We start from the raw sequence: 27,404 nt of genomic DNA on the forward strand, positions 1-27,404 counted from the left end.
TGTCGTCACAACGATCGAATAATAATTCATTAATTTTATAATTGTTTTTGTATAACCGATTAAATGTAAAGTATGCGTTATCATAACTGATTCATATAAAAAATCATAATGTTTTCAATCATGTCAGTAGTTGGATAAATTATTCTCAAGTAAAATTGCAATGAAAATCAAATATTGAAATTGTAAAATGTTAAGTAAAATAAATTGCTTCCTATTACAATTATTTATAAATAGTTCCAATTTTATGAAATAAAATAAGTCATGAAACTTGTTAACAATAATGCACGTTTATATTGATTAGTATTAGCTATCAATGAATGTGTATACAGGGTGGAAACGATAAGTAATCTCACTCGATTATTTCTAAAATATACAAGATATCGAAAAACTGGTTACTGATCCTGAAAGTGCTTCACGAGCTCTTTTTAAAAGAAAATTCAATGCGTGAGATCACTTATCGTTTCCATCCTGTATAGCCTTCTTCCTCTTTCAGGGGAAAAAATAAACTTTCGAAAACTAGTTTTTCTAAATATTAGTGATTTTTTTACTCCCATCACTACTCCGATCTAGCATTCATTCAGAGAACTAGTCAAGAAACCGTATTGACTAGTTTTTATTGGCCGAATTGGCTAGATGGCGTATCTTTCCATCAAATGAATTACAGCGCGGTTTAATGCTGTAAATGTGTTGACCACAACTTATTCAATTTTGATACGATGTCGTTTGTTTAACAAGGTATTGTCCAGTATTGTCCTTATGACATTGTAGACTGTGTCAATATTTGTGGCAACAATATTGAAGAAGGATATTACACTAACGATGTATTTCAGTGGTTACTTCAATGTATGGTCCATAACGTCTACCTACCTACCTATTACTTATAAAGGCTCTCCACTGGCCGCAGTTTCGTATAGTGAGAATTCTGCTTTGACTGAACGCTAGTTTGGCAAACAATTTCCATTTTTCCACTAGTAAAGTATGTTTTAATAACAATCTGATTTATCCAACATTTTTTAGATAATCTTGTCGATATACGAATATTAACTCCTTCTTTCAGTGAGCAATGTTAAACATTTAACTACACAGCTGCGAATTTCAATCTTATTTGTTTGAACTGAAGATTTTCTAAGAGTTTGTATGTATTCACTCGAGAAATAAATCTAGTCTGAAAACTGTTCCAGATGTCTGGGCTATGTCTAGCTGTCGATAGCTTGGCCTAGATATTGTTTTAGCAAAGTGTATTGGGAGGTAAATCAAACAGATCGTGGGAGGATCTTGTGTAGATACACTAAAAGTATTTTATAACATTAACAACAATGTTAACAGCATTGTTGTGTTCAGGCGGTTAGAGGTAAGATAGCCAGTTCCTCCGTGGTTGGGGATACCGGGTGAAGCTCGCTTCCACCTTCGGCCTGATCATCACTTACTATCAGGTGAGATCCTGTATGTATATCACCTGACGGTGAGCCACCAAGAGCTTCCTCGGAGTGAAAAAAAAAGAGTTGTTTTTTATCATGACAAACCGTACAGGAGGACTCTCTATTTTAAACTGAAAAATGGAATATTTTGCTACGTGTCAGCTACTGTTCCAATTTCACTGAAACATTATTTATCCAAGAAGAGATTCCTGGTGCTTAACTTGTGAAACTTCTTACTCTATCTGAAAAAGAAAATGTGTGGAATTGTGCTCAAAAACTACCGTTGTAGATACCTTAAGTTAAGTAAATTCTTTTCATTTTCATTCCACAACTGAAAATACCTAGTTGGCTTTAACAAGTTTCTAAGAGAATGAAAATAATTAAACAGCTACCAAACCGTAATAAGATAAGATCTAGATGCATATCAGAATAATAAAATGTAGTAACAAAGAGTGAAACCATTCCAACGCCCGCGGATGCGCGAGCACAGACGCCGCCGTTTTTGCGCATCTCATTGTATTGTAATGAGGCGGCTCCCATGACTCGGTCGCTATCAAATGTCACTTTCTCTAAAATAAAAGATGGAAATGAAACTTGATTTTGGGAATTTGGAAGTTTAAAAACAAGGGTTAAAATGTAGTCACCAAAGTAAGTATAACACAAGGAAATAAGTTGTTTGAAGGAGTTACATGACTCCAAATAAACAAAGCTGCGGGGGACAGTTACTATTGGTCTTGGGCAGTGGCGGATTAAGAGTATCCGAGGCCTTAAGCACAGAGCCTGTGTAGGCCCTCTATTGCTTAAATGGAAATGGAAGGAATGGAATGGAAGGTATAAAGTATAAAATGAAAGTTCATCAAAATAGAAAGTGTAGTAGGTAAAATGTAAAACTTAAAACATTATTTTCCTTACCTTAATCAGAGCAAATTCCGAGATTACATCGTCGAAATTTATCCGACGAAGTATGTCTGCCTCAATACACATTAATGCTAAATAATTAAGCTTGTCTGGACGGATTTTTGTTCTTTGCGGGTTTTTTAACCTTTTTAGTTGTGAGAAGGATCGTTCAGCAAAGCAGTTAGTAATCATTAAGCTGTGAAAGATTCTAAACGCAACCACAATGATATTAGTCTTACACTAGCACACTTCTTTATTTTAATATATACATTTATAAATATATACTTACTTTTTTGGTATATTGGTTACTTAACAAAAAAAATTTTGGAAAAAGTGAAGATTTATGGCAACACGAGTAAAAAGACCGTCACCGGGAGTAGATTTCTTGTTTTTTTTTAATGCCTATTACTTTGACAAAATGCCACATAGATTGTTTTTTATATTTTTCTGATAACCAGCATAATAGATGACCCACGCTGAACTGTCCCACCAATCTCAATGACAGGGGGGCGCTACCATCGTTCAACTATATGGTTTCCAACATGGCAAAAATCGGAACCAGCGATTCGGTATTGACGGTGGCGCCCCACTGTCAATGTCATCGATAGGACAGTTCAGTATTTTGGAACTATAACTTGCCTCAACACCCAGTTACGGCTTGACGTTGCATTACGGGACACCCTGTATACACAATTATTATTATTTTAATTAATACGGGTATTTTTTTTTATGTAGCATCTTTAACCGCTTGAGTCCCAGACGGCATTAATTTTAATGTCATAACAATTGATTATCTATTGTGTCTAGATTCGCGGGCCTTGAAGGATTAATTTACTATAATTATGTTTATTCAACAAATGTTTGCACATTATTATTATTGTTATATATTTATACTAGCTTTTGCCCGCGGTTTCACCCGCGTGAAATTTAGTATGTCACAGATCGTCATAAATTATAGCCTACTAGCTTTCCGCCCGCGGCTTCGCCCGCGTGGAATTTTGTCTGTCACAGAAAAACTTTATCGCGCGCGTCCCTGTTTTAAAATAATAAATAATATAAATAAATAATAAATAAAAACCGGGAATGTTTCAAAAACCGGGATAAAAACTATCCTATGTTCTTTCCCGGGACTCAAACTATCTCTATGCCAAATTTCATCAAAATCGGTTGCGAGGTTTAAGCGGGAAAGCGTAACAGACAGACAGACAGACAGACAGACAGACAGACAGACAGACAGAGTTACTTTCGCATTTATAGTTGGGATATGTTAATCTGGGTTATAAACAGTAATACTGTAAAGTTTCAACAAAATCCGTTCAGTAGTTTTTGCGTGAAAGAGTAACAAACGTCCAAACATCCATACATCATGACATCCAAACATTCGCATTTATAATATTAGTAGGATTTAAACGGCCTTGTTGATATGCAGTTTAGGTTAGTGTCCGTGACTTCCACTCGGCATGGGGCCCACTGAAAACCAGCGTCGTGGCCTTCCCCACCGTGGGCCACGGCATATGCTGAGTGGAATCCCATTGCGATGGGCATCGCTGTTGCGACAGGATTGCACTGCTCACTGCTCAGTTCACTTTTTATTTCCTTGTAATATTTATGTGCCATTTCTGTCTTTTTCTCTGTCATGTATGTGATGTTCATGTCAATAAATTTTTCTTTCTTTCTTTCTTTAAACGCCACTTGTATATTTGGGAAAACGCGCTTTACTTTATCTACACTATAATATTATAAAGAGGAAAACTTTGTTTGTTTGGTGGTAATGAATAGGCTCAAAAACTACTGGACCGTTTTTAAAAATTCTTTCACCATTTGAAAGCTACATTACTTACGAGTAACATAGGCTAAATCTCTATAAAATGTAGGTATGAAATGAAACGCCTCCAATCTCCATCCTCTGCTGGCGCGCCAGCAGAGGATGGAGGCCCCTGGAGAACAGGGGCCCCAAGCACGTGCTTGTAGTGCTTATACGTTAATCCGCCACTGGTCTTGGGGACATTTTAGGGGGTCAAGATTCTCACCAAATCTTACGCGGGTCAGAGGGGGAGTCCTGGAATAAAACGTAATTTATTTTTTCCGCAAGAAACAGTTTAACGTTACGAGAATACCGGGTTATATTGAGCAAAACATGTTTTTCTGACTAATATAATTAAGGAATTGTTTGTTTATAAATCCAAAGAGATTTAACGTGTTTACGTGATAAATACGTATTTTGAATAATCTCACCTGAGATTAGAGGGAGGGGGAAGGATTCGAGCCAAATCTCACAATAGTGGTGTCCAAAATAAATAAAATCACCTAACGTAATTTAATGGACGCCCCCAGGGGAAAACTACATTTTATATGCCAATACATTACACTTCCTTATAGAGCTTTTCATAATTTTTGATAGAAATCTGTCCATCAGATCTACAGGTTATGTATAATCCCAATGGTGACCATGGTTGTCCCATTTTATGTTGACCAAGCGACCGCCATATTTATAAAATTAAAATTTAATACAAATTGTGGTTAGTTATAACTAATTAAATAAAATAAATTGCGGCTAATTATAATTAACCACGATATAAATTATAAACCTAGGTGTATTACTTAATAGCTTCTAATATATTTATTTGTTAAGCGGAAAATTGTTATTTTCACAGCACATCCATAACTTCGCGTCTACTTACGGCCAAGATTAATGGGCCTAGTGTGGAGCTCTAAAATGAAAACTTGCAACTTTGAAAGCGTATTCAAGTAGGCGGGCATGCCACTTTCTAGATTTTCACGATGCCTAGGTCATCTAACCCAGGACCGGTTTGGGCACACTTGCATTTGTTGTACCCTGATCTACACTGCTGGCTTGTATAACCTGTATTACCTAAATTACGGTTAAAACTTAATACCAAGACGACACTTGAAAATTAGGAATATGAGTTATCTGACCTTTGATATCGAGAGAGTTCAAAACTTAAGTTTAATTTTATGCCTTTTTCAAATTACATTGAGGTAGGTAATGTCCAATAATATAGGATATTATAAAGATAGCAGAATATTACGTAGTTAGTACCTACTTAAAATCTGACTGTATTACATAAGGGTCATTCCATGACAAATGTTACCGAGGGTGAAAAACTAAATATGTTCTTTTCGCATTAAATCTGATGAATTTTGAAAGTACACATTCCAAATTATAATGTGCAACAAAAAAAAACTGAAGGAAACATGTAGTTTTTAAGTTATTAGTCTTCAAAGTCTATACTCAAGTCAACTGTCTGAATGATAATTTTCTCTCTAATTACTGGTAATACGATTTTAAAAAAGCTATCAATCTGTTAACCGTTTTGCCACTATATGATTTGAGGGTATTTATCATAGTATTGGTAGATAGCGTCATAGTNTCACCTCCGAAAATGTCTCGGCGTTACTGACTACAAAGTTTCAGTTCCTTCTGAGGCACATCCGGGCTTACGAGGTTAAGTTATTCAATCAATTTATTAGTATATCAACGGCTTTAACTTCGCCTTGTGTACCAATTTATATGGCATTTAAGAATAAAGTTCTTCTGCGTTCGAAACACAAATCCAGAAAGTACAGTATAGGAGAGGAATTAATTGCAAATAGTTGGTACAATATCAGTATCGGCGCGCCGACAGCTGGTCGTCGGCGGCGGCGGCGTGAAAAAATTCGCGGCGGCGGCGGCGCGCCGGCGTGGCGCCCACCTCTAATCACTAGTAATAAATTAAATATCGTTTTCAGATCGAAATGAGTATTGTTTTGAAGACCGGGTTTGTGAGTTTTACAATATCAAATTCCAACCACAAACCGTATTTAAAGGAAAGTTGTTGGTATTGGCTGGACAAGTCCGAGATGTAGAAGAATTAAGAACAAAACAAGGGCAGAGTTCAATAATTCACGCTCTCATCATAAGGCAAACATCTGTGCACAACAACTACTGTGACTCATTTTTGTACTACCACATTGTATAGTCTAGTTATTTCCAAATTGTAAACGGCTATTAAACCAGCCCTATCGAAAAACAGTCCACTCTTTTATTTAAGTTCCCAGTAGGACCTTATTCATGCGATTAATTAATGATATTAAAATGTATTATGTAGAATCGCTTTGCTATTGACAGATACATATGATGACAGAGCTTACATTATTTCTACTTTTGACCACCATGAGCGCTGCGATCGATTATATTGTTACCCCCACCACAGCCCCCACCTAGTACTTCGCACCCAGCGAATAGAAATACCACAGAATAGAAAAATCTATGACAAAAGAACGTCGTTAATAGCATTCGATATCCACGACTGTAATAGGTTTTTAATGAAAAGATTTGAAGAATGTGTAATACAGGGCTGAAACTTTTATACGATTAGAATTGGTTCTTCATCATCATCATCATCATCATCATCATCATCGTCTCAGCCATTGGACGTCCACTGCTGAACATAGGCCTCCCCCAATGCTTTCCATGCTGCCCGGTTGGTAGCGGCCTGCGTCCAGCGCCTTCCTGCTTTATAATGTCGTCGGTCCACGATTAGAATGGCTTAAAAGCTTTTTGTAGTAGATAGGTATTTCACGTCCTTTCGGAAACCGAATAATTTACTCGTAGTTAAATATTTATTTTTAATGGCCAGACACGCGAAATAAGTTCGTTCGTGTCATAGAAATTATAAAGTATCTAAATTAGTGTACTTCTGTCTGAACGAAATCCACGTATGTGAAGTTGCGAGCAGAAGCTAAATGCCGAATGTAATTCCGCAGGTTTATCATTTTAAACAAACTTCTGACGTACCTACCGAATTAAAAGATTCGCAGGATTTTATTGTTTTGATTATTTTAATACATTTCAGTATTATTTATTGAATATTTTTATCACCTGCTTACATGCATATCAAAGAATTATCAAATATGGCATACATGTAGTAGATAAGGAATACACCGAAATCAGCCAGATATATATTGTACGACATTGCATTGTAAAAATGTACCTATTTTTAAAATTTATTTACACCTAATGAAGTAGTTAAATTTTGATAATTTATGTAGGTTAGCTCCTTCTTCTTTCCGATATACTTAATTAATGAAATATTTTTTGCGGGTTTTCCGTGTCGGCATTCGTAGTAGTTGCTAGTGTTGTTTAAATATTTATTTTGGTTAAAGTTAAAGAGCTTTTCTATATTTTTACAACATTTTTATTAGTGTTTTGAGCATGCCCTGCTCGAGACCCCTTTCAAAATAATAGGAGACTAATGCCCGTTTTCACCATCAATCCCTAATTTTTAAGTGATCCCTATGGTAACACTTATCAGGAACTTTTAGTTCATAGGGGTCACTTAAAAATTAGTGATTGATGGTGAAAACGGGCATAAGTGGACCTGGACGCATTTTTCATCTAAAAAAATTTTTAGAAACTTCAAAACTTTCTGCCGCAGAGCGGCAATTTAATCCTTCGCGCTACATTATATCAACATCATTCACCGGGCTTTACCGATGACCTTAGTTCTGCTACATACTCGTACTTTATGCGGCCGAAACTAAGTAACTATTAAAAGAAAACAAACAAGACATGCCAAGACAATGTTTGACTCCATAATTTAGCAGCTGGTTCCGAAACCGCAGGCCAATGTCCACTAAATAGGACTACTTATTTAAGAATAAAATTGTGAGTTATAGTTACGTAGTTGAAACTTTATGACTTATAAAATCTTGGTACAAACAGTTCTATTAAAATTATAGCAAAAGTTTGGATGATCAGTATGGTCAATGAATCGAATCGAACGATGCGTCTCTAAGTTGACCTAAGACCTAGATATAATGTCAATGATCTAGGGTGAACGAACATTTCACAAAATCTAGGCCGGATTAATCCAGACATATGGTAGTCTAAGTCTAAGGATGGGACTAAATTAAAAATTGGTTAGGCTATTATTTGTTTCACTGAAAAATGATAATATTATTTGATCGTTGTCATCACAACGATCGAATATTAATTCATTAATTTTAGAATTGTTTTTGTATAACCGATTAAATTGTAAAGTATGCGTTATCATAACTGATTCATATAAATCATAATGTTTTCAATCATGTCAGTAGTTGGATAAATTATTCTCAAGTAAATTGCAATCCAAATCAAATATTGAAATTGTAAAATGTTAAGTAAAATAAATTGCTTCCTATTACAATTATTTATAAATAGTTCCAATTTTATGAAATAAAATAAGTCATGAAACTTGTTAATAATAATGCACGTTTATATTGATTAGTATTAGCTATCAATTAATGTGTATACAGGGTGGAAACGATAAGTGATCTCACCCGATTATTTTTAAAATATACAAGATATCGAAAAACTGGTTACTGATCCTGAAAGTGCTTCACGAGCTCTTTCAAGTGGTACCAATAATAGGTTACAGAATAAACTAGATCTATTTGAAAATTCAATGCGTGAGATCACTTATCGTTTCCACCCTGTATAGACTTCTTCCTCTTTCAGGGGAAAAAATAAACTTTCGAAAACTAGTTTTCCTAAATATTATTGATTTTTTTATTCGCATCACTACTCTAAACTACCTAGTTAAGAAACCGTATTGACTAGTTTTTATTGGCCGAATTGGCTAGATGGTGTATCTTTCCATCAAATGAATTACAGCGCGGTTTAATGCTGTAAATGTGTTGACCACAAATTATTCAATTTTGATACGATGTCGTTTGTTTAACAAGGTATTGACCAGTATTGTCCTTATGACATTGTAGATTGTGTCAATATTTGTGGCAATAATATTGAAGAAGGATATTACACTGACGATGTATTTCAGTGGTTACTTCAATGTATGGTCCATAAGGTCTACCTACCTTAATATGGCGACGATGGTCTATGGGCGACGCTAATCACTTACCATCAGGTGATCCGTCTGCTCGTTTGCCTCCTATCACATAAAAAAAAAAAAAAACCTACCTATTACATTTAAAGGCTCTCCACTGGCCGCAGTTTCGTATAGTGAGAATTCTGCTTTGACTGAACGCTAACTGGCAAACAATTTCCATTTTTCCACTCATATTATGTTTCGTGCGCAGCTAGTAAAGTATGTTTTAATAACAATCTGATTTATGATATTTTATACGAATATTAACTCCTTCTTTCAGTGAGAAATGTTAAACACTTAACTACGCAGCTGCGAATTTCAGTCTTATTTGTTTGAACTGAAGGTTTTCTAAGAGTTTGTATGTATTCACTCGAGAAATAAATCTAGTCCGAAAACTGTTCCAGATGTCTGGGCTATAGCAAAGTGTATTGGGAGGTAAATCAAACAGATCGTGGGATGATCTTGTGTAGATACACTAAAAGTATTTGAGTACCTAGGCGCAGACCATTGATTTTTAGTGGGCCGATAGTTGGGCCCTATATTTTAATTTGTATGAAGAATCGGTCAAATCAAATCGGTGTAATGTGCGCACTTCTATACATGCTCATACTCATCAACTGCCCCACTAAACTATCGGCCGACGAAAAATCTATGGTCTGCGCATAGGCTTTAAGCGAGTTTTTATCATGTTCTGACAAACCGTTATACAGGAGGACTCTCTATTTTGAACTGAAAAATAGGATATTTTGTTACGTGACAGCTACTGTTCCAATTCCACTGAAACATTATTTATCCAAGAAGAGATTCCTGGTGCTTTACTTGTGAAACTTCTTACTCTATCTGAAAAAGAAAATGCGTGGAATTGTGCTCAAAAACTACCGTTGTAGATACCTTAAGTTAATTAAATTCTTTTCATTTTCATTCCACAACTGAAAATACCTAGTTGGCTTTAACACGTTTCTAAGAGAATGAAAATAATTAAACAGCTACCAAACCGTAATAAGATCAGATCAAGATGCATATCAGAATAATAAAATGTAGTAACAAAGAGTGAAACCATTCCGACGCCCGCGGATGCGCGAGCGCAGACGCCGCCGTTTTTGCGCATCTCATTGTATTGTAATGAGGCGGCTCCCATGACTCGGTCGCTATCAAATGTCACTTTCTCTAAAATAAAAGATGGAAATGAAACTTGCTTTTGGGAATTTGGAAGTTTAAAACAAGGGTTAAAATGTAGTCATCTAAGTACCTATAACAGCTTGTAACACAAGGAAATAAGTTGTTTGAAGGAGTTACATGACTCCAAACAAACAAAGCTGCGGGGGACAGTTACTATTGGTCTTGGGGTCATTTTAGGGGGTCAAGATTCTCACCAAATCTTACGTGGGTCAGAGGGGGAGTCCTGGAATATAACGTAATTTATTTTTTCCGCAAGAAACAGTTTAACGTTACGAGAATATCGGGTTAAATTGAGCAAAACATGTTTGTATGTTAAAGCATGACTAATATAATTATTAAGAAGAAAATTATTTACACGAAAAAAAAAAACGCTTTTGAACAATCTCACGTGATATTGAGGGAGGGGGAGGTTCAGAATCACTAAAATCATCTCACGTAATTAATGGATGCCCCTAGGGGAAAACTATACAGTAAAAGAAAAAACTACTATTTGTATTGTACAACTTACAATAAGGTTTAAGCGAGAACATCCTTAGAAACCTGCATAAAAAGCAGCTTTTCATATCTTTTGCTAGGCATCTGTCCATCAGATCTACAGGTTATGTATAATCCCAATGGTGACCATGGTTGTCCCATTTTATGTTGACCAAGCGACCACCATATTTATAAAATTAGAATTTAATACAAATTGTGGTTAGTTATTATAACTGATTAAATAAAATAAATTGCATCTAATTATAATTGACCACGATATAAATTATAAATATTATAGGTGTATTAATAGGTTTATTTGTTACTTGTATAGCCTGACCAGGAACATAAAAACCCTGGCATAGAGGCGCTTCAATTGCATTTGATAGTGCAACACTGAGTACAGTCGTACATGTGTTAAATTAATAGGCTAAATTTATGTATCAGGATTCAGGATTACGGGCTAATTTGATATTTTCATAAATTAACGAAAAATATTATTAAAGGTAACCTGGTTTAAATAAATTAAATGAAACCATCAATGGAGCTAGTAGGATTTATTTTATTATTCATCAATAATCAAATTCAGAACTTGAATATTCAACTGCAATGTCTGCTCATGAACGCTTCAAACTCGGTACTTCTTTCCCAATTCCATAAAATTCAAAACTTAGAAAGTGACAAAAAACTTTAAAATAGGTAGTTGAAACAGACTACAGCTAATTTTCATAGTGGACTGTACTATACGATAAACATGTCAGTCAATTTGACAACCTTTGTCGGAAACATTATTCAATGAAAATATTGTCCGAACCCTTAGTATTTCTCTTCGACAAATACACGATAAACATGTCAGTCAATTTGACAACCTTTGTCGGAAACATTATTCAATGAAAATATTGTCCGAACCCTTAATATTTCTCTTCGACAAATAGGTACATTAACACATCGTGAACCACTTTTCTTTCACGACTATAAAAATATTTTAGCAATTTAATTCACAAAATCAATTGCAAACATTTAAAATAAAGTTTGTTTACACTTTGACAACAATAGACTGACATGCAAGGTGACATGTAAATGAAGTTTTCAGTTACTGTTGCCATTAAAAGAAATTAGTACCATTAGTTTTCCGCAACATGGCGAGGGTTTTTATGTTCCTGGTCAGGCTATAATCGGAAAATTGTTATTTTCCCAGCACACCTGGGATACCTGCCTTGTTATGCATAAAAAAATAATAATAAAAAAGAAACATCCATAACTTCGCGTCTACTTACGGCCAAGATTAATGGGCCTAGTGTGGAGCTTTAAAATGAAAACTTGCAACTTTGAAAGCGTATTCAAGTAGGCGGGCGTGCCACTTTCTAGATTTTCACGATGCCTAGGTCATCTAACCCAGGACCGGTTTGGGCACACTTGCATTTGTTGTACCCTGATCTACACTGCTGGCCTGTATAACCTGTATTACCTAAATTATGGTTAAAGCTTAAATACCAAGACTACACTTGAAAAAGTTAAGATTATGAGTTAACTGACCTTAGATATTAAGAGAGTTCAAACTTAGGTTTCATTATTTGCCTTTTTCAAATTACATTGAGGTAGGTAATGTCTAATAATATTGGATATTATAAAGATAGCAGAATATTACCTAGTACCTACCTACTTAAAATCTGACTGTATTACATAACAAACAAAAAACAGAATTAAATGCGTGAATTTCAATAAACCAGCATGTTTTTTTTAAACCAGATTGTGATGAATCTAAATGACACGTGTTCATTATCGACTCTTTTATAATGCGAACAGGCAGGGACTGGAATTAGCTGCCTGCTGCTGTCTTTCTCGAAGACTATAATCCGGGCCTTTTCAAGGCGATACTGAATAGGCACTTACAGGGCAGCTATGTACCATCCTAGACTGCATCCTACTTAACACCAGGTGCGATTGTGGTCAAATACCTGCCTTATTATGCATAAAAAAAGTCTGATATGCTGACAACTGTATAACATTTGCAAGTTTCAATCTTTAATTGCGATTGCTCACGACAGTGAACTTGAACTGACAAGTCAAGAAGGCTATTTCAATATGTTTACTTCTCGTACATTTTAATTAAATAAAAACATGTTTGGTTGGAGACTTTTTAATTCAATAATCACGCACATTTGTACTTACCTACCTACGTGGTTACATTATCGGCATGTTAATAAATAATCCGCACAGAGCACATTGTTATCGTTCTGATAACGGTCTCTAATTAATTCGAGCAATAATTCAATACAATGTCACAGCTATCTCAGCCACAGTATTGCAAATCTGGTTTCATACACTTTATTACGTATTATTGATAGTTTTTTATCTGCCAGAAATGATTTAACTTACAAGGTCCGTTAGCAACAAAATAAGTTTCATGTCTCCTGTATTGAAAACCAACTTATTTTTTTTTATATTTTTAACTTTCTGACGTGTAGGTGTTCAGAATGCCAGTAAAACACTGGCTACTAGGTAGGTATTATGTTATTTTCGTAGCATTTTATCAGAAAAACTATTTTTTTTATAAATAATTTGAAAAAATGTAACTGCCTAAGACGCAATTCTTAACGCTGAAAAATGTTAATAACTATTTTTATATTCCTATTGACGCATTTATTAACCGACTTCAAAAAAGGAGGAGGTTATAATGTTCGTTTTTATTTAGACTCTGAATTTGTGTCTCTATTTTTATGTGCAAGCATTTGACTGCAATCACATCTATGTAAGGTTGCTAAGTTTTTTATGCAAACCGATCCATTTAGGTACCTACTCGTACATAGACACCTACTTAGTAAAATAAAGTAAGATTATCCATCAAGACATGCAGCTTAATTAATAACAACTACGTGTTCCAAGAATCTTGACAATCAAGCTAATTGGGGTCCGCAATTCTATTACCCTCGTGATTAGCGCTGAACTCCTGACATCAATAAGCGTTCAAAGAGCCGACATTGAAAACAGATTAGATAGATGGCTGCAAATATCATGTAGACGCAGACTTACTGAAATGCGTTTTTGTGTTATACAATACATATAGGTACGAGAACTTTATTTACAATAAACAGATTTTTTTTTAAAACTAAGGCAAACTTAACTCTAAACAAAATAAAAATATAAACTTATATTACTCAAAAATAAAAGTGTGTCCGTGAGGCAAAGAGGCGAGAATGCTGGCTGCATTTCCTCGCTGAATGGCAATACTAAGCCTTTGTGCAAGGAAAGAGCCAGCATTTAGATTTTCCGAAATTTTAATTAATTTAGGGGAAATGGTCCGAAAAACCTCTTTGAACCACTCTAATTGTTGAAAATCTAAGCGCAAAGACAGCGGAAAGCGCGATGTGAACATCCTGGGATTGAAGTAGCTTAAATCTACGACTCTACCTAAGCACAAATATGTATAGGGCCCAGTGATTTTATTTCTCCGATTACTTTTACTAAGTTGTTATATAAATCCACTACGAGGAAGCTCTTAGTCTGTATCTCACCTGATGGAAAGTGATGATCAGGCCGAAGGTGGAAGCCAGCTTCAAACGAAATCCCCAACCACAGATAAACTGGCTATCTTACCTCTACCTGCCGGAACACAACAATTCTGTTATTCAAATATTTACTGTTTCAACCACCCTTTATTTATTTCTTATCCCTTTTCCAGATGCAAATGATCCTGCACCACAACAGCAGCGGTTCGGCAGCGTACACCGGCCGACTCAAGAAGCGGGAGGTGCACCGGGCCATCACGCTCCACCCGGTCAAGGACCACCGCCAGATGTACCGGGTCCACTCTTACTTCAAGGTAAGCTGGTGCTTTTCTTCTTCTTTTTCTCTCTATTGTAACAAAAGCCTCCCTAAAGTAGTGGCAAATATGACAGTTGTATTTTCGAAATCCTACACACCAGAGTAAAGATATTGCCATCACGCTCCACCCGGTCAAGGACCACCGCCAGATGTACCGGGTCCACTCTTACTTCAAGGTGAGCTGGTGCTTTTTCTTCTCCTTCTTCATCCCTTAATTAACAGCAATCAAATTACTGGCGTTTATTTGTGTCAATGTCAGGTGTTTTGCTTTTTCTTCTATTAATAACAAAAGCCGCCCTAAAAAATGGTTATAATGTGAACGGTTGTATATTCTAAATCCCTTTACGAGCGATGTAACTAATCACGCTAAGTCACTTGTCTAGGGGACAGGTATACATGACAATCTGGTGCACTTGTATGCTTTGAAGATTGTGTTTATAAAGTTGACCAATGTTTCAAGTATGACATTGGATGGAGTCTTTAATGACAATGATGAAGAGCGTCTGATGGTCGATATAGATCTCTGAGGTGATTCAATTGAACAGAATAAAGGCTACCTGGCTCATATTTCGGCTAGTCATGTTATTCGTTTAGTGAATAAGCAGGTAAGTATTTCCTTGCGATCTCAGGTAAAAAGGCGAACAAATCAAAAGCTCGGACTAATCCAGACAAACCCGACCGTATACCACACGGTATCGTTTTTGCAAAAAAGTTCTGTTAATTTTCGGCGAGCCTACTAACATCTGTGTTTATGCGAAGACGCCCCTTCTGAAGCTCATTCAAAGTGTTCCGAGAACGTACGGCTGCGTGCGTCAACGACTCAATATAAATATGCAGATTTTGAACATACGATGCGAATGCGCAGTTTTGGAGCAAATGGGTGGGAGTAGGAACATTGTGTCAGCTCTATTTAACTGTATGATTTGCGACGACAGATTTACAGTTAATCTAAGATTTTAGTCCCAAATTGCTTGAGCGAGTTCAACGGGGATTGCGTTTATAAACACGAATTACTTTTTGATAAGAAAAGGAAAAATATGTAGTTTTGTTTATTATCTGATAAGATGATAAATAAAACTACGAAATACCGGAAAAATTGCAAACATAAAAAGTAAATTAAAGTTGATTAATTACCATAATTATCAAACATAAAACAATATTAATCTAATCATGGTGTTTAGATAAGGTTAGTGGCTAATAACATAATATTGGAGACGTATTACTTATCCAGACTATCATTTTCTGGTGGAAATGGCCCACTACTTAATTCTGGTAATAATAATGGCCTTTCCAGCGCCATTTCTCCCTTAAATATGGGTAGAGATGGAGATTCCATTATTTCAGGGCGTCTTTAGTGCTTTCAAAAAAATGATGAAAAAATGGGAAAGCCATTAGATAATATTTATTTTACCATCTAAGTACTTTTAGTACGTAACGTGATTTGTTTTTATAGACCGAGGAATTTTATTATTGCGTCACTTGACACTTAGGTTAAGTTTCACCATCATACTTTAACTTTAACAAACGTCAAAAGTCTGTCAAACTCCATACAAAAAAACACCGGATTGTTATAGTTAAGGTTAAAATAAAGTGGTGCAACTCAGCCTTAGACAGCAACTTGTTGTTGTTGTTGTTATTTAACTGCTCCTGTACTTGACCTCCAAGGGGGCATCCATTAATACGTGAGGCGTTTAGAGGCAGGGGAGAGGGTCAGCTGATTCTTACCCATTCTTATTAGGGGGAGAGGGGGCGGGGGTCCCAAGTAATTTATTTTTTCCGCAAGAAATAGTGTAAAATTCCGAGACTACTTAGGAAAAAATTGTATCTCTGTTAAAATATGACTAATCATAATATAACTAAGCATTTTTTTAAAATAAATACAAAGAAGATAACATAATTTACTCTAAAATACGCATTTTGAACAAACTGATGTGAGATTAGAAGGTGGGGAGAAAATTCAAGCCAAATATCACAATCTCATAAGGAAGGGGGTCCAAAAATTGCCAGAATATCTCACGTATTTATTGGACGCCTCCAAACTTACACATTACATTGGTATCTTCAATCATCATCCCTTACAGTTCTACGAAAAATGGATTTCGTTTGTTGTCAGGGGTACTGAGATTATTTCGTACAAAATTAAATAGCAATCAAATAATCTTCTGCTATTTTTGCAATATCAAGGCAACTAAACGTAAACACTGAATATTAAAAGCAGTAAAACGTTCCCATCCTTTGAACAACTTCATCAGGTACCTTTGATCTTTTACGAGCGTAAAGGGTTCAAGTATAATTTACAACTTATTTTTAGGTCGACAGCGCCATAGTAAAAGGGAACAGTATAGTATGTAACACGTATCTTATACACACCTACAAGTATGTCATTACATATTTCCTTAATATTTTTCATTTGGAACTTAATTTTTATTTATTTATTTATTTCATTAAAATGCAAGTGAGCATCTGTAAGCTCACTTAGATCCAAAGCGCGTTAATGCTGCGTTTGACCTCAATCTCAATTGACGTTAAAAATAATGAGATCAGTTGGAGTTGGCTTTGTAAATATTTAATACGGGAAACAGACGTTGCGAGAGAATTTCATTCCCTTGAAGTTTTTTAGTGAACTATGATGGCATTAGATATTTCAAGCTTGCAATCTGAGAATAATTATTTAGAGTAGGTAGGTAAAGAAGAGGGGCGACGCCGCGTTAGTTTGAAAATGACTTACTTTTAATTTCCTTTACTATGCAGCGTTGAGGTAAATGTTATAAACTCGGCGCGTAGTTAACGAAAAAAATTAAATGTTTCTGGGTAACTATTATAAAACAGGATAAAGGAACGTCAAGGTAAAGGCCATTAAATTTAAAAAATATACATTTAGATGATTCCAGAGCAAATTTTTTTGCCTTAACCTTGACATTTATTATGACTATGAAGAAAAACCAACACACGCAGTATCATTTCATACGATGTATTTCAATTAATGATGCTCTATTTACGTGTATTAAAAGCGGTATTAGTTGTACCAAGGAGTCTTATCTTCGCTAATTAATTAATGTACTTTGATTATGATCTTGGAATTCATTTCTTTTGATCAATTACCCACGTTATATCTAGGAAGATTACATATACGATATTGATCTAAATGGCATAATGATTAGACAATTTCTGCAATTTCGTTACAAAATTCATACATTTTACAATTTTTAAAATTGAGTCTAGTCTAGTTTAATTATAAGCTAATACGATTTCGGTGTAACGATATTAATTAGCCAATATCCAGTTAATCTNCAACAAGTAACGATCAGATATAATTTTTACATCTCAATTTTTTTTTGCGTAGTTCAAAAGAGGTTAAAATATCGATCGATTTCATTTATTTTATGTCTCAAAGAAAGAGGATCAATCATTAAAATAGATGACCATTTAGATTTTTTTATTTGCCGTTTTTGCTAATTTAAAAAGATCATTTAAATACATGCCAAATAATAACACGGAATATGCCCCGGCATAAGATCGATAACATGGCTACAGTAACATAATAATTATTTGCTTTTTAAACAGAACGGAGTCGGTATTAACTCAGTAAACTTGTAATTTAGCCCTAATCATTTGGTGAGAGAGATTGAGGTCAAACTTATACAAAACACAGAGGTTTCACTCAAATAGTGTTAATTATAAATGATAATTCACTCTTACTGTTGTTTTCTTATCAGCATCCATTAGCTGCACAATGAATACTTGTTTTGGATGTGAGTGTTATTATTTTTTGCAGTGCATATTACCTACTACAGATAGCGAGGGCAACGCACGGCGACCGGAGGATAACTGGACGGCTTATTGTTACTGAGATATCCTTTGAAAGGTCAAGCCGGATACCTAGTGATATAAATTGATATGGCTGTAGTACCTGCAATGAAGAGATTAAGACAGTCGGTCATTTTTGTTGTATTGTCGCCACAGAACATATTTTGTAGTCCATAAAACAATATTTGGAAAAATGGATAGTTATTTTAAAACCAAGAAAAGGTACTTTTCCCATTTTAATATCTTTTACATAATAATTACACAAAAGCATACATTAAAGATCAATTAATATTATTTCCTCGAATGTAGTCCTTATCCTTATCAAAAATATAAACTTTTAGACATTATGTAGATTCGTAATGATATCAAATTATAATTAATTATTTAATTAATTAAATATGACTGCAAAATTTATGTTCGATTTCTTATGATTACAAAAAACAAGTGATCAATAAGTATGAGAGTTTAATTACTTCGGAGAGTGCGTTAAACTGATTGATTTATTGATACTAGGTACACTACGTACACTAGAACGGTTACATGAATGGAGTAGAGAAATTCTGTTTTTTTTTTTTCAAAAAATAAAAATACAATTAAATAATTTCATTCAGTACATAGGCCCTTTCCTGGGCACTTATACACACGTCCCAAATATAGCTTGCCCTACCACCACTTCGGGACAACATATTATGGGCTGGTGCCAGAAGTGGCGGAAGAACTCGGTCATCTTTTTCAGCCCCTTTTTCAATCAAATACAGTAATTTATAACTTACATGATGCGCAATAATATAGCCACAATAGCCGAACGGTAAAGGGGTCGGAGTGGCCGACTCGAGATCCGAGGAACGCGGGTTCGAATCCCACCGCCGCTCGACTATTGTGGTGAGTGAGCCCACACGTAACACAAGCTTATTTAGCTTAACACGAGGGGCTAATGGGACTATTAGTAATTTGGGCAATACAAATTGCTAAAGTGCGAGGCAGCTAAAGTCCTCGCATTCTTTTGCCAGGATAATAATTTAGTCTTTATTCAGAGTGATAATGAAGTAATTTACTATTTCCAGAACCTTCGCATCCAAGAGCTTCGAGAGCGTTCCCTGGACCTCCACCGGGACATCGCGTCTGCGATGCATGAGCTTCAGGTGCCTTCGGACCAGGTGGCCGACTACGAGCTGGCCGAGGGCGTGCCCCTGTTCCCTGCCAAGATCGGGGAGCCAGGGTACTTGGGGGACAACGAGATTTTGGGTAAGTTTTTTTATGCAAGGCAGGTACTTAATGAGGGCTATTGTTTTAGCGCTCACCAGTTAGCGCCACTGTAGACTAAGGTCCTGTCACTTGCTAGTAGCGAAGACAGTGGCGCCAACTTGTGAGCGCTAAAGTGGTAGGAGGACTATCGCATTTGCACTCATCAAGATGGCGCCACTGTAGAGTAAGGTCCTGTCAATCGCCAGGGGTGCCAACTGTTAAGTATAAAAACGATAGCCCTCATTGCAATTACGCCTGATGTCAAGTGAGATGCGGTCTGAAATGGTACATATACCTGCCCTGTAACTACATGCATATTCACTGTCGCCTTGAAGAGTCACAGACCTACATGACTATGGTGGGAAGTGTAGGCCACATCCTTTATTTGCCTCTGGTAAATTAAAGAGGGTCATACTCCTGTACCTAGTGGTGACTAAATGAGCTGGCAATGATAATTGTATAATGGATGTGATAAGAAAACTGCACCATTGGCTTAGTAGAGAGAGGAGATAAGGGGAATGTGGTAATGCAAATTTACCTATCATCTTCATATTGCGATAGGATATGAGTCCACGGGGAAAATTTCATCTGACGTACCGTGTATTCCCTTTTTAATGACAATTTCATTACATCATTATTATCATGACTTAGCTTAGCTTTAGCCTTAGTCTTTGAATAATTTAGGATCAAATGTTCCTCGATATACCTACGTTTAGCTAGAATGCGAATACGATTAAAAACTAAGTGTTTTCCTTTTTGTGTCTTCGTTACTTCCTTTACGATCTTACTTTACGTCTTGAGGAAATAGCTCCTCATCATTAGATAGATCCAATTGGGAATTGAAATTCAAATGAGGATATTCTAGTACCTTTGACCGCGTAGTTTAGTAATACTGCTGAGTCATCTCTTTTTCTATTTAGACAGATTTAGACACTTTTACCTCATTTGTTTGTAAATGCCATTGTGAGTGACAATTTCAATTGTTTAACAATTGACACGCGGCTTTGTCGTATTCTTCAATACGCGAGACTAATCGTCAAAGGTGTCAAAGCCACAGTTACAGCTGAGCGAACAATGGCACTTTGACGTCACTCGTTATGGTCACCGCCTTCTGATTTCCACGTGCATTGATATGTCCGTGTCACTGATTTAATCTTGGCTCAAAGGAGCATTGTAACATATTGTCAAAGGTTTAGAGATCATGATTCATTGAATTGATTAATAAATTATGAGTTACAATCGAAAGTTGAGGGTGGTAGTAAGTTTGATAAAAAGTTGCCAGATTTTATATGTAATCATTTTAGTAAGACGTATCGTTAAATTGAAAGAGACAGGCTTTTTAGTAGGTAACTTAACATCGGAACAGAATAAGAAAGATAGCAAAAAGTCTTAAACGTTACTTCTCAGAATAGGCTCACCGAAAACCGGCGCCATGATGGCCTAGTTAGGTCATATAGTTAATGGACGAAGTTATTTTTTGTTAAAAGTCATTAGCAGAACTGGCACTATACGTGTATGCTCGTATTATTTCCTGTTGGTCTGTAAATCGACTGATGTCTTCATATCGTTGTTCTTTTTCCTTCTTCCCATTATGGTCACTCGTTAGTTTCAACCAAATTCCACTGCTAGATAAAGGCCTCCCTCCACAACGGACTGGTCCTGCGCCGCCCGCAAACAGGCACCTCCCGCGACCCTCACCAGATCGTCGGTCCACCTAGTGGGGAGCCTGCCCGCACTACGTCTTTCGGCCCGTGGTTACTATTCGTGAAATTTTCCGTTGCGGTCACAATATCTTTTTTTAATCTTTTTTAAATCCATACGTTGCATGTTCCAGGAGCGCCAATCGACCTGAACCGCTACAAGCCCAGCAACGTCGACGACATCGTGACGTGGGACTACATCAGCAAGTCCATCTACTCCGTCAGCCACTCCAACCCGAAGCGGAGGATCGAGACGCCTTTGAAGGAGGCCCTTGATGACGTCATTCGAGAAGTAAGTACCGATTCATCATCATCGTCTTTGTTTCAGCTACAGGGCGTCAACTACTGAAGACAGGCGTCCCCCAATGATTACCAGATTGGTCGTTTAGTAGAGGTTCAAAATTCATCAGTGTCTGATGTTACATATTTGGAAAACGAATAAACTTAACATTGTCTGGGAATAAGTAAACATTTCTTAATGTTGTTATTGTTGGTACTTTTTTTTCGATGTAAAGTCTAATATTTACTCTTTTTAATATTTGCACGCTTCCTAGTTCGAGCAAATTTCAGTGAAACCTACCAAATCTATGTAAGACCACTTATGTACCTAGAATTAAGCAAATAAAGAAATTTTATTTGATTTGATTTGAACATGATTAATGGAAAAACACTAGCTTAAAAGTTAACCACTTTGTCACAATATTTGTCAGAGCTTTGTGGCACAGAAACAGTAAAGGCCGCCGTCTCCTTCATTCCATCAAGTGAGATAATTATCATGTACGAGTATTTACCTTTTTCATCTGCACATTCCAGGTGATGGAGATAATAAACGCTCCGTCCCGCCAGCGGGGCCGGGTCATCGACCTCAACGAGCTGCTGTACGGCTACACGCGGCTGCAGCCGCTGCACGGCGTCGACCACGTGCTGGACCTGCTGTTGAAGTACCGGCGCTACCGCGGCAAGAAGATGACGGCCGCCGTCCGCCGCCACGCGTACCTGCAGCAGTCCTTCACTGGTCAGTACCACCAGACCTGTCTGTCTATAGTCTGGTCTGTGAGCACGTACAATTTTGTCCAATGACCCCAAGCTACCCATCCTTATCGCTCGCGCGTAATTATATTGCGGTCGCGACTGTGCGACGCCCGCCCGCAGTGAGTGTGCGAGCGCGACAGCAACATAATTACGCGCGAGCGATAAGGATGGGTAGCTTGGGGTTATTGGACAAAATTCTACGTGCTCACAGACCTACTGGGATATTTAATCGATAGGACACTCAAGAGCGAGCATTGACGTACGCACGTCATATATGTATTCTTCACCCATTTGCATTGTAAAGACAATAAACTGTATGTGAAAACGGTGGTGTAATTAATACTGTGCAATATTTTAACTGCCTGAATAATAATAGAAACAGAACAATATAATTCATGCTTATTCATGTAGGTATTTCCTCCGCCATTTTCCGCAGTTTGGCACCTCACGTCACACATCATTTTACCGAAGTCAGCCCTATGGCTTCGGCGCAGTACCGATCACTGACGTTTGTCAACAAAATGGTGTTCGACTCAAGAGTCGATCAAGATACAAGCTAAATTACACCATATTGTCAACGACATTGAGCATAATTTTTTTTAAGTACCTTCGCGAAGAAAACCTTCTGTACGTAGTACCAGTACTTATTATTATTCTGTGGTATCACCCCTAAGTAGCATGGTACAGAGTTGATATTCCATTGCCTTGGGGTGAGGCAAGAAGTTGACGACTACCTGCAGCAGTCAGTCACTGGGCAGTATAACAAACTTGGGACAAACTTAGCCTTCAAGCTGTATAACTTAGCCTTCAAGTTGCAGCGGTGAGAACCAGAGGTAGGAATAATCCCGTGATCAATATGATGGCTACCATGTCTATTCTCTTGCACTGGGACAAGATGAGACGAAGAGCTATCTGCAGCACCATCTGGTCAGTAGTACAACGGCTAGCCTGTTTGGTTTTCGTCTCTAATTCTCTATGTTGGGTTCAGAAAATAAAGTTAAGTTACATACGAGAATTACGCAGAGTGGACTGCTGCAGTGTAAGAATTATATGTAGTATAGAATAGATAGGAGTTTAGTTTTGGCCATAACTAAATAAATGTTCTTTAATTTATTTTCAGGGATGGAAATCAGAGAACTGCCAATGGGAGATCCACCACCGTTTGAAGATCCAGCCATATTGGGCAAACGTGATGGAAAAGCCTATCCAAACGACTACGAGGACTTCGACGAGTCTAGTCAGCAACAGAACAGTTTCCTGGATTTTGGGAAACTTAACGTAAGAGAAGCTCTCGAAAATGGTCTGATGAAATTACAAAACAATCTCCCGAACGTTCTGAAATGGAGTGAGGCAGAATTTGAATATCCAATATATGACAGGAGGATACACTTTATCCTCCCTCTTGCTGGAAGGCAAGAAATTTTCGGGAGGTTCATGAAGAATTACGAGGATATCGTCCTTAAAAGCGACGAGGCTGTGACACTCATAGTCGTATTATATTTAGACGTTAAAAGCCCATTAGACTACAGTCATGCTGAGGCACTGATTAATCATTACAATGATGTTTACGGGAAAGAAATTAAAGCGGTTCTTATGGGCTCAACTACTTTCTCCAGGGGTGCCGCGTTAACCGAAGGCTTAAAAGAGTGCTCAAACGATGATCTAGTGTTCTTCATAGATGTGGACATGATGTTCAACTACGAAACTCTTAGAAGAATAAGGATAAACACGATCAAATACAACCAAGTTTACTTTCCGATAGTGTTCAGTGAGTACAATCCCGAAGTCGTTAACGGTGAGGACTACAACAAATTTAAGTTCGAAAGTGTCTCGACGAACACTAATTTAGGTAGATACGAAATTAGTTCTGAGAATGACAAATCAGATAGGGAAATAGCAAATTTGAAATACAGCAAAGTGATAGATGACGATTATGGGTACTTCAGACAGTATGGGTTCGGTATTCTTAGTATTTACAAGTGCGATTTCGAGAGGGTCGGTGGTTTCGATTTGAGCATCAAAGGGTGGGGTTTGGAGGACGTGCATCTGTTCGAGACGTTGATAAAGTCGAACTTGACGGTGTATAGGGTGGCTGATAACAGTTTGGTGCATATTTTCCACTCTGTGGACTGTGATAAGAATTTGGAGAAGAGTCAGTTCTTGATGTGTCTGGGGACGAAAGCGTCGACCTACGGCAGCCAAAAGCACATGACGTACTACATGCTCAACCATCCCGAGCTACTGTGGCCGCAAGAGAAAGGTGCTAGCTAGTACAGGGTTCTATTTAGGATATTAAATTGAATTTTACGAGATTTTTAAATTCACGACAATCCTTGACAATACATATCATGTTGTTGAAGAAAGATTATTTTGAGTAAACTTAGGCAGGCGTATTTTATATTTTTGTACAAATTTTGATGTAAAGAAAACGTTAAGTTAGTTGCTCTCTTGATGTTATAGTTATTTTAATAGACTATTTTATGCGATGTTGCTTCAAAAATGTCTTTCTTCCGACAAACGAATATTAATCTTTGTTATACATATTTAATTTAAGTATAATAATTTCAATTTACCTTCATCAAATTCGGTTTGATACTGGTTTTATGATTTTGAATGCATAATGTTAAAATTTTAATTTTATCCACTAGGTGCTTATTGAGTTTCAAGAATGTAAGATAAGCGAATGATTTAGCATTTACAATAATTATATAAAATTTATTGTTTGTTATTATTAATTAATAATAATCAATTTGTTCCTAATAAATCGTCATGCGATTGAAAACTAAAGTTTGATCCGTGAACATAGTCAATACGTAAATAGTGAAGGTAAGTTTTGTGTAAAATAATTTCGGATCAAATAGATGTAACATTCATGAATTCGTTTCGATTACAGAATGATTTTGTAGTTTTTTTTTCACTTTTTAATTATTTTATTATTTTTACCATTATAAACTGCCAAATTGTAATCTAAAATGTACTAAACGGTCTCGAAGTTATGGTAGTACCAAAAACAACTCTTTGCGTGTAGTAATGTGTACAGTGTGATTGGAAAGAGACAAAATAAGAATAACTCCAAATGTAATTGACTGAATAAATTGCAATGCTTCAATCATTGACAACTTGCTAAATTATGCCGTAAAACTAATTGGTTCTAGAAATTTCATTCACGTACGTTTGGAACTGATAAATTTAACAATAGATTACATAAATTATACCAGTGTTTCCGTTATTTATTATAGGACAAATATTATAATACTCTGTATAATAAGAGGATCCGTAGGTTGTGAATTGAGCGCATATTCTAGTTTTAGGCAATCACTTAAAATGGCCATTTACTTATCAGCTGTTTGTTCAAGTTTTATGTAAATTAATTCCACTGTCTTCAGGCACGAGTTGGTTTTTTAATGAACTTTAAATACAATTTGTTCATTTGTTTCTACATTTACCGAAAAGAGATGATAAGATGAGAGATTCTGGATTTTAGTTTTTAATATTTTATAGTTACTTTTGAAAGCTAGAAACTATTGTGTGAGTAGAATGAAGATATTCAGTATTTTAAATCATGATTCATCTTCGTGTACAATAAAAGAAAAAAAGGATAACAATTTTATGAACCATCCCGACAGTACCTACAGTCTGGTCTGCGAGCACGTAGAATTTTGTCCAATGACCCCAAGCTACACATCCTTATCGCTCGCGCGTAATTATGTTGCTGTCGCGCTCGCACACTCACTGCGAGCGCCCGTCGCACACACACAGACGCACACAGACGGGGTAACAACTGTAAGATTATTGTGAAGAAAAATCCCTACCAAACGAAGGTAATCTAATAACGGTACTTTGCTAATTTCTACCGACTATTTCTAAACTTTGTCTATTCCACTAAAATAAATTCCATTTTTAGTAGTCTCTCGATTTAGTGTATTATTTATTAACGTTTTCAAGTATTGTAGTAAACTGTCAAGCTCTGACAAAAATACTTTTATTTTCTTTTAAGTCTTGATACGAACCAAAATACCTTTTTGTCATAATATGTAACGTTAAGTGTATGACACTCAAACGTGCACCTTATTTAATATGCTTTTTATTTTAAACATATTTACACTATGCTGTAAATATTTATTTGTAACTAAGTAGATAAGGTCCGCTAATACAAAACAATAGTTAGAAATCTTAAATTCTGTCCTGTAACAATGACAGTCCGAAGTTTCTTTGTTTTTCTTATTTTTTATCTTTTGACAGCATCTTTTCTTTTTCTATGTTTATAATGGTTTGATATATTTTATTTTAAAAGAAAAATGTTACTTCGGTGTACGTTTGACTGGACTCTGTAAATAAGTTGTAAATTATTGTAATGTGCTCACTAAGTGCCAATCTAGAGATAAGTAGATAATTAATTGTACACAATTTTACTGTTTGTGTCCATATTACGTTTTTTACTGTACGAAATTACGGCATTGTGATTTGAAAGTGATGAAATGAATGAAATTAAATATATTTTTGGCAAGATTTATTTTGATTGTTTTGAATTTGCCTCTAGGGACAAACTCTAGTACCTAAGTAAGTATTTCTACTTAAACAATATGACTGACTGACTGACTGACTATACAACCCGGTCGAGCTCATTGCGCACCTCTGAGCCCCGATTACGGTAATTTTTAACGTCAACAATCCAGACACGCTTCTCGATTCTGCGATACGATTGGTCGTTCAACAGCGTAAGTCAGCTGTTTTGACCAATCGTATTGCAGAATCAGAAACGCGTCTGGATTGTAGACGTTAAAAGTTACCGTAATCGGGGCTCTGGTACGGACGGGAGGAACGCAAGAAGGTGTGCGGGTGAGTGAGAGAGAGAGTCGCATTCCAGCGAAATGCGTAGTAAGCTCGATTGTGTTGTACATTTATGTTGATAAAGCACTCTTATTGCAAATACAAAAGATTTCACAGTGTTTCGATTGTCA

The 27,404-nt window shown here is 36.3% G+C and overlaps 1 protein-coding gene across 2 annotated transcripts in view; it reads left to right on the forward strand.

Annotated features, from left to right (window-relative positions):
• The window catches only part of Chsy (Chondroitin sulfate synthase), a 60,650-nt gene extending 33,696 nt beyond the window's left edge, over positions 1 to 26,954 (forward strand). Inside the window, exons 2-7 of one of the 2 annotated variants that reach the window (XM_028322933.1) lie at positions 14,517 to 14,630; positions 14,809 to 14,835; positions 19,531 to 19,711; positions 21,546 to 21,703; positions 22,225 to 22,426; positions 23,564 to 26,954. In XM_028322933.1, coding sequence (XP_028178734.1) covers positions 14,517 to 14,630; positions 14,809 to 14,835; positions 19,531 to 19,711; positions 21,546 to 21,703; positions 22,225 to 22,426; positions 23,564 to 24,714 — 1,833 coding nt within the window. In that variant the 3' untranslated portion in view covers positions 24,715 to 26,954. Of the gene's footprint in view, positions 1 to 14,516; positions 14,658 to 14,808; positions 14,836 to 19,530; positions 19,712 to 21,545; positions 21,704 to 22,224; positions 22,427 to 23,563 lie in introns of both variants that reach the window. The other variant, XM_028322934.1, reaches the window with a different exon arrangement.
• Positions 26,955 to 27,404: the final 450 nt, after the last annotated feature.

This window comes from Ostrinia furnacalis, unplaced genomic scaffold (assembly GCF_004193835.3).
Source record: "Ostrinia furnacalis isolate ACB-3 unplaced genomic scaffold, ASM419383v2 OfSCF0550, whole genome shotgun sequence".
Classification (NCBI taxonomy): domain Eukaryota; kingdom Metazoa; phylum Arthropoda; class Insecta; order Lepidoptera; family Crambidae; genus Ostrinia; species Ostrinia furnacalis.